General features: G+C 40.6%; 1 protein-coding gene across 1 annotated transcript in view; it reads right to left on the bottom strand.

Annotated features, from left to right (window-relative positions):
• Positions 1 to 18,542, bottom strand: part of ARHGAP15 (Rho GTPase activating protein 15) — a 618,627-nt gene that overhangs the window by 117,025 nt on the left and 483,060 nt on the right. Inside the window, exon 12 of the mRNA XM_084799881.1 lies at positions 14,935 to 15,069. Within this exon, the coding sequence (XP_084656007.1) occupies positions 14,935 to 15,069 (135 nt within the window). The remainder of the gene's footprint in view (positions 1 to 14,934; positions 15,070 to 18,542) is intronic.

The raw sequence follows: 18,542 nt of genomic DNA, 5'->3' as shown, positions 1-18,542 counted from the left end.
AGAATTAAGAATATAAATAAAGAACTAATTAAATCTTGTGGTGCAGTAGGAGGAGGATATTGTCAGAATAAAGGGGGAAACCATCGTGTGCTGACAAATTTGCACACCTAAAACATTCTGTCCAAGAAGGATTTCTGTTACAGCTTTAGGCCGTGTGTTGTCCTAAACTTGCATGCTGAAGCTCATGCCCCCAGTGGGAAAGTACACGAAGGTGAGGTCCTTCGGAAAGAAGCGGGGTTCAGATGGCTCAGGTTATGTAAGAACGTGGTCTGTGCCGGGGCTCAGCAGCGATGGGGTCCTGATTCTGGATTTCCAAACTTCAGGTCTGTGAGAAATAAGCTTTTGTTTTCTAAGCTGCAGTTCCTTTATAGAAGCTCTGGCTAAGACAAATTCCAAACTTTGGAAGGACAGACTTGGAGGAGTGTGATTTTGGTGATGAAAAATATGGAAACACTGATTTATGGGAAACTAGTAAAAGAGCAGAGGGAAACTGAGAAGATAAAACAGTTGTACTTGAGCTGCAAAGTTAAGGGTCTTTTGGAGAAAGGCATTGCTGGGTGACTGATATCGAGCAATGAAGCCTTTCTTGCTAGGGTCTAGCTGCTCTCTTTCTCTTTGTTCATGCACTTTGGTTAGCTCACACCACTCTCTGTTTATTGAGGAAACCAGATCTCGGATGTCCTGAGCAACAGACACAAGCATCATCAGCAACCATCTCTGAGGGCTGGCTTTCCAGGTCTCATTTCGGATTTCCTCACATTTCTCTGACTTTTCTGAAAACATTTTCACAACGCAACACAACACAGAGGGATAGAAAATGCCAGTGAATATTTATTTCTCTGAGAGAATGGATTTGTCATAGGTGCCGCTTAGAAATTCAGATACTAAGATACACTAAATGCCAAAGAATAATGTTACTATTGTGCCGAGGAGTCAGGGGTCGGCAGAAGGAACTCAAGAGATCATGCTTTCATCTGTTGGTTAGATAGGCTCCACCTGCAACGAGCAGGACAGATGGCACTAATTATGTCTGCCCATCCGTTACTTGGCAGGGGAGTAGAACTGAGAACTGAAAGGGCGAACCTCTCGCGTGCTGGACTCTCAAGGTGAGAAGGAAAATAGCAAAGGGCCAAGAGCTGATTATCTGGTTAGAGAGCAATCATGAGCTTAGGCCTTGGGCATTTGACCTTTGAGAATTGCATTTTGGGAAAATAAAGGTGTTGCTGACAGCGAGATGGTAGAAAAAGGAGGGAGAACTGCACATGTAAACAGAAAATTACAACAGGGAAAGGAAAAAATCCACATAGATATATCCTACATACTTTTTAAAGTTCATGAATACTTTTAAAAAATATATGCAATTTCATCTTTCTGAAAATACTCCACCCCCCCCCTCTTAAACAAGTACCGAGACTTTTCCATGCCTCTGTTTCCCAAAGTGTGCGTAGAAATGTCTGCAACAATCCTAGGGGGGAAATGTTCTAGTCTAACCACATGGCTGTGATCAGCTGGACCAACATGAGCAAAACTCCCCCGAGGAACCAGGTGGTACTTCAGCAGCTAACCCGTCTAGAGTTTGCCTCTGCAGGACAATGAGGAGTGAGCCCAGTGAAGAAATGCCACCCTTCACTGAACTCGATGTCTATCTAGAAGATACTCAAAGAACGTGTTTCTCTTGATTGAAAGGCAGAGGGTTGAAGTAAGGACACACACTTGAGGGAAAAAAAATACGGGTGTTAGCTGGCGTTTTGTTGCCATGAGCATCAGCTCAAAGAGGAAAGCCTTATTCCGAACTCATTTCATTCCATGTCATTGGCTCCGTTATTTCTGGACCTGCCATGCAGCACAGCGCCATGATGAAGTGTATAGTAGCGCAGAGCTACTCACTTCATGGCAGCCAGGAAGCACAGGGAAGGTCAGAGACAACGCATGCCACTTGAATGCCCTCAGTGACATACTCTAGTTGTACCACTGGCTCTCAAATTTTATTAGGATTTGGACTCTATCTGTCTGTTAAACAATTGAATAAGTCTGACGCTGCATGATTTAAGCATCTCTGGAAACAATGTAACAGATACGCTCAGAGGTATGCTAAATCATCTCACAGTTATCTTTCAGTCCTATCTGCTGTACAATCAGGATTAGCAGTTGCAGTTTATAACTTAGCATCAGCAAGCAAGAGGGCGGAGGCACAGGTGTCACTCCATGAAAATCTTGAAAATAGTACATGTTAAGGCAATATGGATGTTCTTCTGGTGAAAATTATCTTTTCACCAGTCTTCTTTTGGGGAGATAGAGTAGATAATGTGTGACAAGGGAAGCATTTCTGATTTGATGAATGAGTGTACGCATGCACCTATGAGTGTCTGTTCCTGCGTGTGTAAGGAAGGGTTATTGAAAGTGGTTTAGGTGACAAACTTTTAAACTTCAGAATCCAATGTGTCCCAAGATATTCAAAGACTATTTCTATTTCATAGCTTTCTCTACCATACACCAAACCTGCCACCTTTCTACTTACCAGAGAGTTTATTTTTTTTCCTTTATTAATTTATTCTTGTTACATCTCAATGGTTATCCCATCCCTTGTATCCTCCCATTCTTCCCTCCCTCCCATTTTCCTCTTATTCCCCTCCCCTATGACTGTTCCTGAGGGGGATTACCTCCCCCTGTATATGCTCATAGGGTATCAAGTCTCTTCTTGGTAACCTGCTGTCCTTCCTCTGAGTGCCACCAGGTCTCCCCCTCCAGGGGACATGGTCAAAGGTGAGGCATCAGAGTATGTGAGAAAGTAATATCCCACTCTCCACTCAACTGTGGAGAATGTTCTGTCCATTGGCTAGATCTGGGTAGGGGTTTAAGGTTTACCGCCTGTATTGTCCTTGGCTGGTGCCTTAGTTTGAGCGGGACCCCTGGGCCCAAATCTGCCTATCATAATGTTCTACTTGTAGGTTTCTAGGACCCTCTGGATCCTTCTACTTTGCCATTCTCCTTAATCATCAGGGAAATGCAAATCAAAACAACTCTGAGATTCCATCTTACACCCATCAGAATGGCTAAGATAAAAAATTCAAGCGACACCACATGCTGGTGAGGATGTGGGGAGAGAGGAACACTCCTTCATTGCTGGTGGGAATGCAAATTAGTACAGCCACTTTGGAAATCTATCTGGTGCTATCTCAGAAAAATGGGAATAGGGCTTCCTCAAGACCCAGCTATTCCACTCCTTGGAATATACTCAGAAGATGCTCCAGCACACAACAAGAAAATTTGCTCAACCATGTTCATAGAAGCCTTATTCATAATAGCCAGAACCTGGAAACAGCCGAAGTGTCCACCAGTAGAAGAATGGATAAAGAAACTGTAGTACATATACACTATGGAATACTACTCAGCTATTAAAAACAAGGAATTCCCGAAATTTGTGGATAAATGGATTGAGCTAGAAATGATCATAATGAGTGAGTTAACCCAGAAGCAGAAAGACTCAAATGGTATATACTCACTTATATCTGCATATTAGCCCAAGGGGCATGTCCCACGAAAGCCTTCACTCACTTTTCTACTTACCAGAGAGTTTATGACATCCACAAAACCAAAACAACACCAACAAAAGCACAATACCAGCCTATCATGGTAACACGTACCTATAACCTCCGATCTCAGCAGGAAAGGGAACTCTAGGTTCAATGAGAGACTCTGTCTCAGGAAACAAAGTGGAGGGCAATAGACAAAGACAATTGACAGTGATTTCTGGTCTCCATTTGCACACACAACCACAAAAAAGTGTACACAGCCATACCAACAGGTGCATATAACAACAACAACACACAGACACACACCAGGAAAGCACATAGTTTCCTAACTTGGAGATGAATTACTTGAGAGTTGTTACTTGGTGCCATAGTGTATACCATGGGCTTCCTAATGTATAACAGAAACAAGACCGAATCAATTAGGAGAAACTGGGGTAGGTAGACTTCAGGTTATGAAAGGGATGTGAGCTCTTGGGTTAAAGGACACACTTTTTGATTACCTGTAGGGTATTCTTCAGAAAAAAATGTGATGGGATAAAGAAACTGGAATTCACTGGGTTATGAAGAAGAAAATATAATATTATCTTAGACATGTCTTACACTGTGTGAATTCTAGAAACAAAATATTAAAGTAGGATAGAGACAGTCGCGTGCATCACTTGCTATAGTTGGACCAGAAGAGAGATGAGCAAGTATAAGCAGGACGTTCTTCTGAGATCAGACTATCTAAAGAGTAGTCTGATTATAGGTTGACATAATAATATTAGCTAATACTTACTGAACACCATGTGCCAGAAACTGTAAAAAGTAAGTTAATGTAATTAGCATTTCACTAAAATTATTTGAAAATCGCTGTAGAGAAAAATCATTTTTTCATCAATTTTTATAATGAAAAAATAGAGGCCTGGAGAACTAAGATTTTGATCAAGGTTTAGAGTTAGAAATTGAATGGTAGTACCACGTGTGATGTGGTTGAAGCATTAGAAGTTGAGCAGCAATATGGGAAAGTGAGGTTCAGCATATGATGAGCCAAGCTCAACGTGCCTTGAGTATTTGAAGGAAAGCATTGGCTCAAAGGGTTTGATGGGGGAGGCAGAAAAGCGAAGTGAGAGAGCTATGCATCACCAGCTCCTAAAGGGCTTTGAATCTCTGAGGCAGATTCTAGCTTTCTCTCAAAACGAAATGAGGACCCTTACAGTAATTTGTCTATTTTTATAATGGGTAGGTTGACAAAAAGTTCCTGGGCAAGTAAGAGAGGATGTTCTCCTGGGAATGAGGCCACACTCAGAGGTGGTGGTGGTGGATGGAAGATGCTGTGGAAGGTCTGTGGTGGTGACCGTAACTCAGGGTGAACTGAAGCATATGAAACGAAGCAGGATGGAACAAAAGGCCACAGCAATTTCATCCTGGTCTATTGAGGCAGTGAAAACCAGCCACCCAAATCCGTCATTAGAGGAATTGGTCAAGTTAACTGTTTTCCACTGGGTACTAAGAAGGAATGCTGTGCCGTGTCGTGCAGTTTGGTAGCATGTCTACGCAGGAAAGGCGGAGGGTGGGGGGGGGGGGCTGGGAAACTGACTCACGAAGGCTGCTTGGCTGATTGCTCAGCTTGAAACAATTATTGCTTTGAAACAGTGACCTCAAGGACATGGAAGAGTACAAATAAATAAAGGTTTTAAGGAAAAGCAAAAGACTAGCACTACACTTTCTAATGGAGTTGATGTCTTATTACTCAATTAATTTCACAGTCAAGGCCTGAACTGAATTCTGAATCACCTTCTAGTTTTACTTATAAAGGACTTTCATTAAGCCAAATTAAGTAGATTGAAGTCCAGTTGTTTATTATCTAGTGCTAAACCATTCCTACAAAGAGACACCTGTACAAGCCATTGGGCTCTAGTCAACTATAATTTTTACAATTTAATTATGAATATAATTAGAATGAGTTAAGAGACAGTCTAGGCATCAGCTATAAAATTTCCATTGTGCTTACATACAAGAGTAGCAGCATGCGCGTGCGCATGCACACACACACACACACACACACACACACACACACACACACACACACACACAAAGTGAGAGAGAGAAAGACAGACAGACAGACAGACAGACAGACAGAGACAGAGACAGAGATAGAAGCAGAGACAGAGACAGACAGACAGACAGAGAGACCCTGAAGCCTGCAAGAATATTTCCTTTCAGTGGAGGTTTTAGAGGCATCTGTAAAATTTATTTTTACTCAATTTGAAACTTTCTTGAAAGTCCATTGATCAAGGATAGTTTTATACTATATCATTTTTTTATGTCTTTGATTTCTTTACAGTGAACCTTTAGAGCCTTCTTTTACTTTCTCTGGTTTTAAAGCATTTTGTTACATCATATATATCATATATTCATGTCTAGCCACAACTTTAGCCAACTGCTCTCCAAGCTCTGCTTCTTTTCTCCCAAGCAATGTAATCACAAAGTTGATGATGCTTTAGAAATAGCTTGACCAAAGGGCAAGATAAAGCCAAGAAAAGAGACTATTTGCAAATATATTTGACTGGTTTTTCTCCCCGATTACCTATTCAAAATACTCTTCATCAGCAGAATGACATGGGGACCTTCCATGGCAAAGCCTTGGGAACATGTAATGGGTACTTTTGGCCATAGGATAACGTCTTTAAATCATTTTTATCTGAGGATGGTTGTAGTGACATAGACACAGGTATATGTATGAGTTGTGTTTAAGGAATACACATGGGAACACTCTACCTCTGGTGTCTGACTGGCTGAATTATAACTATTCAATCCTATGGTGGCTGTTTCTGATTTTCTGATAGTTTATTGTAATTGAAGTAATTAATGTTTACAAAAGGCATGAAGGCACACTGTTGTGGAACGCTCACATGAATGTTGCTTTTAAGTTGAAGCCCGGACTGTTATGTAGCATCATTTCTATGCCATTTTATTGCTGGACTGCCTAACTGTTAAGTGACACATAAATATACATATACACACATATGTATGCATTCATATACGAAATAAAATAATATATCAAATGACATAATAAAATGAATACTTATATACCTTATATGTATGTGCATAACATTTACTTAGAGAAGCTGAAAATGGAGACCAAAGGAATGGCACAGAACTTTATGTTTGCTTATTGCTGTTGGTATTTGTTTATGTAACCAAAGTATTATTTAGTTGCACAGGATGACTCATTCCTTATCTTCCCATATATAAGAATTTCAAAAAGGACCCCATGCTCGGCAGCATGAGGGTTACTTAATTAAGAGGTTAGCATTGATTTCATTTTTATGATGGCAAATGCAGGAGACATTGGTCAAGAGGGGGGGGGAATGGAGTTACTAATTTTACATGTAAATGACAGCTTTGATAAGGGAAAACTCCATCAAATTCATTACCAAAAGCTCATAAGTCATCATGTGAGTGTGAAGGAGCTGAAATGAAGGTGAGCACCAGATGGAATGATCAGTCTGTGAGTGCGGTTTGCCCAAGCCCGACCTCACAAGCATAAGTAGTATATCCTATATACTATAAATGCACGAGGTGAGCCCTCTCCTTTACTGACAATTATGTAATTTTACTTCTATCTAAATTTTTATGATTGCTTTGACTTGTGAGAAGGCCAATAAAGTGTATGGATTAACAAGTTAATATTAGCATATGCAACTTTTAAATGTATAGAGGGAGTTAACCTTTAAAAACTAAGAGAGGGAAAATATATTAGTCTAGATGGAAAAAGGTGAGCAGTCAACTCTATCTAGTTTTTAATTTTGGGGGCCTTTGTATACACTATCTAACATAGCCGAAGACACTTTGTAGAGATATGATTAAGAATTATCCACATGAGCCCCATCTATTCATGGGCATCCTCAGAAGTAGAAGATGGAAGCAGAGGCATGTGATGGGGCCTAGTGAGAAGGTGCCAGTGTGTTGTGCTGAGAAGACTTCATTGGCCATCCTTAAACGGAAAGGCAGAGGAAGGGCCGCTATCCTCAAAATGGCCTCTTGAAGCTGGAGAAGGCATAGAGGTAGATTTCTCTTAGGATCTTCAGAAAGGAATGTAGCATTCCCAACACTTTGGTTTTAGTCGAGCAGGACCTATGTTAGACTTTTGTCCTGTTGGGACTTCAGATGATATAGTTATGTAATCTTAAGCTTCTGTGTTTGGAATACTATTTCAAGAAACCAGTCCTTGTATAATGCAGAAAGCAGTAGACTCATTCCGGCATGAATGACAAGAGGCTCTTTATACAAGGGAAAAAGAGACTACATGACATAGCTTTAGAAACACATAAAAGAACTGGGAAAATGACTTGGTGAATAAAGTGCTTCCTTTACAAATATATAGAACGGTGTTTTGATTCCGAGAATCATGAAAAGAGCCCAGGCAGGCTAGTATATCTGTAATCCTGGAGACTGCGAGATGATAAGTGGGGATAAGTCAGGCCTGGAAGTTTGTAAACTTACAAGGTAAAATTCTTCTCCTTCCCCCTACCCCCCAAAACAGGGTTTCTCTCTGTAGCCTTGGCTGTCCTGGACTCACTCTGTTAACCAGGCTGACCTCGAACTCAGAGCGATTTGCCTGCCTCTGCCTCCCGAGTGCTGGGTTTAAGGGCATGCGCCACCACCACCCGGCTTTCCAAGATAAAATTCTATGCCCAAGGAGAGACCCTGTTTCAAACAAAGGGTGGACTTACCTGAGAAAGGGCACTAGAGGTTGTCCTCTGACCTCTCCACTTGCGCCATGTGCGACAGCACCCACACATGCACAAGAAAAAATGGAAGGAAGAAAGGGGGAAGGAGGGAAGGAAAAAGAAATGAAGGAAGAAAGGAAGGCTGGTAGGCATTGAAAAGAGAGAACAGTGAAAAAGAAAAGTAATTACAAACTCCAAGAAAAAAAATATCTACCTAAGAAAACCATTATCCAACTACAAGGGGAGTAAAATATGGTCCATAATTTAAGCAATTTTGAAGAATAACAGTGTGTGTTATATTTCATCAACCAAACAATTTTCTTTGAGGAGTGAATGAGCTGTGAGAGCAAATGCCAAAGACGACATGTTTGCATAACCACAGTGAAAGGCCCCAGCAATGCTTCTTGCACTGTAGTGGTAGTGTAAATATTGCATACTACTTTCCTAGTGAGACAAGTCACTGTGCTTTATTACAGTATAGCAAATTTAAAGAGGCCAATGGACAACTGTTCCTGTGAAAGACGAGATAAGGAAGGATGTGCTGACTTTATAAAGGGCAGCTATCAGATAGTGCTCAGGGCTAGTGAAACAATACATATGTTTAAGCATATGACTTAAACCTGAATATAATGAGAGTAACATGCAATAAGCTAACTTTTCATATTACACAATAAAAGATATTATCACTGATTGATAAAATTGAAATATCACAAAGAACTAAGAAAGTAACCACTAAAAGTTATTAAAGACGAAACAACAACAAAACGAGTGACAGGGATAAGGATTCTTCTCATGAGCGAGGCTCTGGTGGTAGCTGAACATTTTTCCCAGAATAAATAATTCTTTAGGTTTTTTGGATTTGTGTGTATGTGTGTGTGTGTGTGTGTGTGTGTGTGTGTGTGTGTGTGTGTGTGTGTATTAGACTACTATACAAATAAAAACTTAGAAAAGAGAATGCTAATCAAATTAAACTTGAGATAGTACTAACATGAAATAAGAAAATGACTTTTTATGTGTCTAAAGAATTCTAAAGAAGGATGGGCCTGAAATTGATTGTAGAAATAAGTGAGTGGAAGTTTAAAAATATTCCCAGGGAAGATGATATTTAAAATATTGGTACTTTCACTGCCACATAATAAATATGGAAGCATTGCTTATTTTTGGAAAGTTCTATTTTTTTATATCTAACTTAAAATTTCAATACTCAAATTTCTGACCTCACACTTAATTCTAAATGCACTTCCTATTTGAGACAGGGCCTCCTTTGCTGCCCTTACTGGCCTGGAACTCACTATGGAGTCCAGGATGGCTTCAAGCTCTGTCTCCCTAGTCCTTGCAGCAAAGCCAGGCACCTGCACTGCCACACCCAGACAGCTCAAAAACTACTTTTAAAAAGAAGAAGAAACTAATAGTATAAAGAATGCTTTTTTGAAAAGGCTCACATAATAAATATATGTTTGTTTTCCTTCAAACCATTGTGGAAAAAGTAGCTAGTACACAGGTTTTTGAGTTTGGAGTTTGATGCTAAGTTGAATTTTTGAGCTAAGCGACCTCAGAGTGCCTCTAATACTTAGCTTCTTTTAAAATCACTTATTGAGCACCTAATACCCATGCTGTAAGAAAAAAAATGTTATTTTATTTAGATTTCATAGAACCTTTATGAGCTTGAAATTATTTTGCATATGATTTTTCTACTTTGTCACTAGCAGCATCAATGTTATCAGAGCGTTACTAGAGACCACACCAGAAATGCCAACTGCTTTATCTCTTCTCATTTACTTTTGCCAGATTGCTACAAAAATACAGACACTAATACAAAAAGAATACATATTGTCTTTTTTCCCTTTGGATCTGTATTTATAAGAATTAAAAGATGGGAGAGATGATAAACAGTGTGTTTCCCAGGATTTACAGCTACTGGAAAGAGCCAGAATGCCCTCCAGCCCCTGACACAAGATTGCACCACTTACTCTAGAGTTCTGTGCTATCACTTGTCTCACAAGTTCACTTTACAGGACTCATAGTGCCTTCAGCACAAACTATTTCCAGGAAGTCAAGTCTTTGCTGATAGTGGGTTAAATCCCCATGGGGGGAAAATGTGCTGCTAATTCAATTATACTGACCTCAGACACAGAATTTCATATCGATAGTTGGGACTCTTGGATTCTGAAATATAAAACCCAATTCAGGGCTTTTGTTGCCCAGTGTATCAGACAGGGGATCACCATAGCACTTGCAGGTCCTTGCAAAAAGAAATTATATTAAATTGGTCAAAATGAAATTCTTTAAAAAATATAAGTGTTTTCTGTTCACTCTTCCTGGAATATGCAATGATGAATTTAAAACATTTAATGAGAAATAAAATAATTCAAATAGTGCAAGCAGTCAGGTCAAGTGTTTCCACTACAAATGACATTCTTTTTTCTTTGCAAAGCATTCCATTAGGATGTAAAATTCCATTTGGCCTATTCGCTTTGGGACTTTTCCATGAAAACACATCTCTCAGCTAGGGGCCAAATAAAAACGTTAAGCCTTCAGAAACTGGATTTAGTAGTAGCGAAAGAGAAAATGGAAATAATGTTACGAGATAACATGGGCTGTGGCATTGATGGGAATGGTGTGTTGTTCATGCCTAACCAAACAGCAGACGCCATTTTAAGCATTTCCACTAACACACAATTAATTTGATGCAAGGAACTGATTATCCAAAAGATGAAAGAGCTAAAGAAGGAGTGAGAAAAATCAGAAATTAATCCTTCCAGGAAGCCATTAGCCCTTCCATCTGGGAGGGCAAAGACAGGAGGGTCTGAATCACAAGATGGAAGCTGGGACCAGAGTGATCCTGTCTCCCAAAGCTTCATGCTGAACTCTGCCCCCCCCCCCCCCCCGCCAGGCAGTTAGGTAGGTAACAGCAAAGGGGGAGGGTTTGGATGTAAAATGTCCTTCACAGTGACATGAGCTTGAATACGGGGTATCCAACTGCAGGCACATTTTGGGAGGTTGTGGAACTTTTAGCAAGTAGTGCCTATCTCAAGGGAATGAGAAACTGGGAATGGGCCTTGGAGGTTATATCCACTTTGATTTCAGGCCCAGGTCTCTCTGTTTACTGGTTTGTACCAGACAGACAACCAACCCCAGCTATGCCCTCCCATCGCAATACACTATGCAATGCCTGCTCCACCATGATGCACGAGACCTTCTATCCTTTATTCTCTTAAGTGTCCTCTGAGAGACATTTGGCCACAGAAGTGAGAGTAGTAACGAACACACTCCTCTCCATGCTATCCCTGCCAGTCAGTGGTTGTCCACTCTCTGCCGCCACTGCTAGCTGCCAAGGATACCTGCGAAATCGCTCCGCTCAGGGCCAACCCTAGGATGGTGCAGAGCACAGAGGGAGCAGAGCAAGGATCTGTGAGTGACGCGGGGCACAGACGGCATAGGTCATGGATTTCCTGAACTGCTTTGCCTCTTTTTGGAAAGAGTCAACTGTGCATGGCTTTGGTAGATTTGTCGTTGAAATTATTACAGCTTTACAAGGTGTTGCAGTGCAGGCTGTGATGAAATCCAAGACGCATCTGTGCCTGAGTATGAGTGTCCACATAACTTTGCAAGTTTTTTTAAAAGCTTAATAATGTTAGGTGTAATAAAAGCACCCCCTCGTGTGTGACTTCTCCCAGGACTGCATATCAAAGTGATTGCTTCCTCATCCCTGAATGATATTTAAATTAGTGGGTGGTTGGTGGGTGCTCCCCTTTTCTGAGGAATAGAGGGGAGGGGGAAGAGGGAGGAAAGATGGGTCTGGGAGGAGAGGAGGGAGGGTGCTGTTATCGAGATATAAAGCGAGCAAACAAACAAATAAAATAAAATAAAATAAATTAGAATCACAGTCTAGAGCTTCCCCAGAGTTTCACACACAGGATTAGGGGATTAGGGGTATTGCTCAATGTCAGAGCAGTTACTTAGCATGGTAGAGACCCTGTGTTCTACATCCAGCACAGGAAAAGTAAAAATAAAGTTTATACCTAAACTGCGTGTACATAGTTGGTATGTCTTGGTTTCTGTAGCATTAAAACATATTCACAACCATTTTACCCTACGCCTTCCTTATTTCCACATTTCGAACATCACAGAGTGATATTCTGGTATTCTTGATTAGGTAAGGCAAGACTGGTATGAACCTTATTCTAATTGTCCATCGATAAAAATACCATAAACTGTATACCTATAATGGGTACAGCACAATTGTAATAGCTAAGAAATTCAAGACCAAGTCAGTAACATTGTGTGCTGAAGGACCTGTTTCTACTTCACTTGACAGCGATGTTTCGCTGTGCCCTCACATAGATTAGAAGAGGTAAGGCATCTCTCTAGGTCTTGTTTTAATTTCGCTTCCCTTAAAAAGTGCATCATGGTTTTTACATCTATCTATCTATCTATCTATCTACCTATCTATCATCTATTTAATTATTCATGAGTGTGCCATGGTATATATATGAAAGTCAGACCACAACTTGTGGCAGTCAGTTCTCTGCGTCCACCATATGGGTTCCAGGGATCAAGTAGCAAGCAACTTTACCTTCTCAGCTACCTCCCTGCCCCTAGGGCTTCTTTTATAACAGTGTTACCATTATCAGCAGTGCTCTGCCTCTTGCCTCCATCACCTTCTAAAGGCCCCACCTCTCAGTACCAATACCCAGGGGTATCAATATATGAATTTTAATAGGGCATATTCCATCCCTTCATTTTCAGATTGCTTGCTCAACACAGATCACCTGGAGAGCTACTGCCAGCATGCGTACAACATCCTGAATTTTTAAAAGGGCTTTATTAAACATGTTCTTCTTCATTTGGACCATTACCTATTTTATAACTTTGCAGAAGCTCTCTCTACAGCCACCCCGAAGAGCTTGCTGCCTGCCTCATTTTTGCTGTTTGGTTCTAATCGTGCCTATATCGCTAAAACTATGTCCAATTTGGGTTTAAGTCTAAAATATCTTAGAAATCATCATATTTCTTGTGGGGATTCAAGGGACACATACTCATATGAGCCCTGAGCATCTGCTTTCCATATGCTTAGCCTGTGGGAATGGCTTGCTAATATCTTTGGGTCATATGAACTAAAGGAAGGTAGGAAGCTTAACTGATGGGTATCGTATAAAACTCTTCCCTGCTCAGCAGATATGCAAGCAGGCTTCCAGATGAGATGGCTGTCACCTAAAAGTATGGAGAACACAACGTGGCATACGCATTGCTAAATATACACAACTAAGGCAGGAATCTGCAGACAAGTCTTTCGCATTCCCTCCCAGGGTGCTGCTCTCCCGGCGGCGCATGTGTGACCTGAGATGGAACATAGACTGGCCCTGATGGGGTTGCTTGTTTACCTGCTTTTCTTCTTTGTTTTGTTTTGTTTTTTTTTTCCTTTTAAGTTGTAGGTTAGAGAACCTGAGAACTATAAATCATTGCTCTCCAGAAAGGGTAAGAACTCCATGCTCTCCTGGAACTCAACCAAGAGTACTTTCTCTCTACTTCAAACAACAGGCAGACGAGAGCAAGACAATCCGAAACTGTGAGCAGGCTGAGAGAGAGGCTGGGAGAGAAACCCTTGTCTTCATCCTCTTGGTTTCGTTTCACAATGCTTTAAAAGAGTGTGAGGGATTTTCCCCCCAATGAAAAACAGAATAAGAGGGCATATTGAAAAGCTGTTCTCCAGCACTTGGCCCCCCAAGTCCTCACTCCTACTACTGGGAACCCTTCACACACAGCATCCAAGATCAGACCTCCTAAGTAGAACATTTTTCCTGGGAGATTTTTCTTGTTGGGACTTTAATTAAGCTCCTGCCAGGCTTGCAAGCTTTTTAATTTTACCTTTCTTTCTTCTTTCTTTCTCTTTCCTTCTAATATCAGCCTGCTTGCCAGGAGACGTTTTCCAAGCTGTCACAATTAAAGTAAATGTACCCTATGATATTAAATTTAGTGATGTTCAAGTGTTTATTTTCCTGTGGTTCTACAGAAAAGTATTCTTACAGTAAAAGATTTTGCTCATTCATTCATTCATTCATTCGTTCTATTTGACTTGAGATTGTCCCTTTTGTAAATGAGAAAATAATACATCAGAAAAAGAAGCTTCATGGAGCAATGACACTCATGCTGAATGTACCCACTAAAAGAAACTTGCTGTCATTTAGCCTTACACACAACTCAGAAGCCAACTGTAGACAGTTACTGGTATTGGTGAGGGAACAAATGAGGGAGCCAAGAGAAGATGGTATTTCAGCTGATGCTTTAACACATATTTAATGAAACACAATATTTAATATAGTTGGGTTCCTTTGCAAGATCTCTTTGTCTGCAAACAGTGCAATTCTGAAAATATAAAGGCAGGGGCTGGGAGGACAAGCGATGACCCTATAAAGCAGATTGCAGGAGAAGCTATTTTCATTTGAGAAAGCTTAAATTTGGTGGCCTTAAATAGATTTCTATCTTTTTTTTTTTTTTTTTGGTTTGAATAATTTTGGTTTTGAAGCTCAGATAATATTGCAGGGTGAGGAATAAAACAAGCCACCCACATGACAAAACCTAAGGATACAGATACGAACGTGGGGCACATATGCTGTTCTCTGTGGTCATGATCAGTATTGATCTCATTATTCACCACGCCCGGCTCCTTTCTGGGGTGTACTTACTGATCGCCTCCACAAACCGCTCAAAGAAACTGTAAGGGAAGAGTGGTTCAGACAGCTCCCGGAAAAACATCTTCAGTGCTCCGGTGACGACGTGGATGTCCTCCCACTGGCTGTCATCCAAATTGAGCTTCTCTTCTGGGAAAACACGAGGAGAAATGGAACAACTGGTTTTAATGAAACAATTACAAGACACTAATTATTATGTTAATGTTTGCCTACTATCATCAGCAACCGTTAACAGCCTTCTGCACCTAGAGGTTTGGTGCTGCGCATGGATTTTTTTTTTCTTCTTCCCGTTTTCTGTAGGAAGGGAACATTTTCAATGGAATACCATCTGTAGGAATGCAGCTCACAAAAAAAAAAAAAAAAAAAAAAAAAAAGGACAAGGGACACAAAGAGACAGTACCACTGACACAGTATGTCAGATACGCTCATTCCCATAATGCATCGGTATGAAAATTAGCATCACAGCTCAACATGATTCAAAGCTATTTGGTTTTGAGGCCGAGGGGCTAAGAGTTGCCAGCGATGGCTGGCTCAAGGGACCTGCCTGAAGGCCTTGCTGAGCCAACAGGAGACATATGCTAAACATGGCAATAGAAAACGAGTTATTGCTTTACATGTGTTAGCCTTGCTATGTACAAGGGAATAATGGCTAACACGTTTTTCTTTTTCTTTCTTCCTCTTCTTCTTCTTTTTTTCCCCCCCTGAATGTAAAGTCAGCAAGGAATAGAATAGGGGGAGAAAGGATATTAACTCCTTCTTACTGGTTCAGAAATGTTTTTTTCTCTAGTTCTCATCTTGGTGAGAAAATCGTACCCAGCAACAATATTAGACAGACCCCTGTTGGCCTACCCAGGCTATGCAGAGCTGCCAAATGATAACACACCGACGACAAACCACAAATGCTAACCAACTCTTCTGAAATAACAAAAATATTTGCTTGGGAAGGCTGAGTGAGTTGCCACGGTGGCACACTGGAGAACTTAGATGCCAACGCGAATGCTCTGTGGCAGGGGAGTATGACGGGCGATTAGTGTCGTCCTTTGACTCACGGGAGGAAAATCTGGGATCATTCACAGACACGGAGAGAATGAGTGTTGTCTAGTAGCGGCACCTTTACATATAAGTAAGAGGAAACAAGGTGCTATGGCATTTCTGCTCATCTATAGGATATGCTCCGTAGAAACAAGTTTTGGTTTGGGGCTTAAAGAAACACAAGCTTCTGAGTTGCAATATGGAGTTAACTGCAAATGCGAGAATCCTGGTAAGGACTTACAGGTATTTGGTTAACTGGAATTTCCCCCCTCTATTTTGATAATGTCTGAGCTCACACTCACACGCCCCTACCATGTGAGGTCTATGAATGCCAAGCAGCATTTTGCGCGCGTGCGCACACACACACACACACACACACACACACACACACACACACACACACACACAATGTAAGAAAAACTGAGAAGTGTCACTGTACGGATTCTCTATAGGAGCTGTTTTGCTAATAGTGTTCACATCCTTTTAAAAATATTAGCTCACGACACTATCAGATCTTTTTTTCTAATGGACCATTATTTTCAGGGCTTGCAAGTGATGCTCCCGCTCAGTGGTATGTTTGGGGCATGGGAGATGAGGTGGACCTCATGATGTCAGAGGGGCTCTTTTCTCTCTTCCTTTCAGTCTCCATCCCAGCCTCAGTCATAACACACTAACACGACTCACAACAAAATCAGCAGAGGAGACCTTCTCTCTGCCCCGCAATCATTTTGATTGATTGTATTTCAACAATTAGTCTTTTATTTGGCTGCACACTATTGAAACAGGCCGACAGCATCTTAGCAGGCCAGCTTTAAACAGTCAACTGTTAACAATAGCTTCAAAAAGGGAGACCTGATGGGGTTTACTGTCACTTTAAAGCACAGGGTTTTCACATTGTTGAAATCTGTCAGATATTTTGAAATGTCCCTCTCACTATGGTGCCACACCCCCTGCGTGCCCTTATAATAAAATTGGTTTTACTCCTGATTAAATCATTTTCTCCCTACCCACTACCATACTCCTCATAATGGACCTGTGCGCTCTACAGCTGGTGTTCTTCCCATGGTACCAATTCTTACTTTATCTTTTAAGCACTTTGCTGCTAAGATCTCATGCAGAGTGCTTATGTTTTGTTAAGAGCTTCATTCTTAGAGAAATAGTTTAACACATGTTCTAAAAATGTTGTACAACTTACTGCTTAAAACACATTTAGAAAATGTATCAGTACTGTAGCATTGGCACCGAACTTAAGTGGAAACCTAAACATACACACACATGCAGGCAAACACAAGCGTACAACGCCCAAACTTTATTAGAAAAGTAAATGGCATTGTGGTGGGTAGACTAGAGACTGCCAAAGGAAAATGTGCAGATCAAAAGGGATGGTTTCATATTGAGCAGAAAGCCAACAAAATAACTACTCAACTGGAGGAAAATGCCATTAATGTTAGTCAATTTCATATATATATATATATATATATGTATATGTAAACATATATATGTGTGTGTGTGTGTGTGTGTGTGTGTATGTGTGTGTATGTAAATTTTAGTAAATGTGAAAAGAAGAAGTTTTGGTATACAAAAATGGAATTATGTCAGTTGATGAGCGCCACTTGATTATATCTTTTTAGAAGCCTTAAACTGTACTGTTGTTAATTTGTGTCACTAATACAAAAGTTCCTAATATGGTTATCAGTAGCGGCTGTTATCGAAAGAAAAAATAATTATACTTTGTAACCTTCAACAGGTAGCTCAAATAAACAACGTGGCAAGAGTTGACATTAGTCATCTGAAATATGCTAATTTTTATATCTGCCATTTCATAATCAACACATCACTTGTAATCCAGAGGATCTCATGGTTGAACTTTCAAGGCCATGGTGGTTTATTTAAGCACATAATTATGCCCCAATAATATGCCATCTCATAAATCAGTCTATTCTGAAGGAAAAAAAAAAAAACTGATCATAAGCCTATCCTTTCTTGGTGTTAACAGGCATTGCTCAGACATATTTGCATTATTTGTAGGAGTTTCCTAACTGGACTTTTTCCTTTTCCATGAATGCAGGGTTTCTGGAGAGGGGCACACCATGCCATATGAGAAAAGACAATCTTTCTTATGAGGGTGGTCTTTGCATTTTGGCATGCATAGGTAACAATCCTAGCCTTGACCCACTAGAGGACAGTTGTGTTTCCCAAGGCTGACTATAGAAAATGTTTTCAAACATTTTCAAGTATCTTCTAGGGGATGAAAACTCTTCCTGGTTGATAGGACTATAATGTAGGCCGGAGGCTGTAAGAGTCTATAGACACTCATTGACAAGCAGTGCTTATGAAATTTACCTCCTGTGGCCAATGATGCACACACCTCTCCTTCTCTCTGTCTCCCTCCCTCCTGCCCCCATCTGTGGATGTGTGTTTGCAGATACTATAATTTCCTTAATATAAATAAGAGTTCATATCTTGTTTTTATTAAAAGTATTATTATTATTAATGTGGTGTGTGTGTGTGTGTGTGTGTGTGTGTGTAGGTAAACACATACTGTGGCATGTGTTTGGAGGTCAGAGGAC

Source organism: Acomys minous (genome assembly GCF_964271855.1).
Source record: "Acomys minous genome assembly, chromosome: 10".
Taxonomy (NCBI): Eukaryota; Metazoa; Chordata; class Mammalia; order Rodentia; family Muridae; genus Acomys; species Acomys minous.
This window is presented reverse-complemented; position numbering and strand designations above follow the sequence as displayed.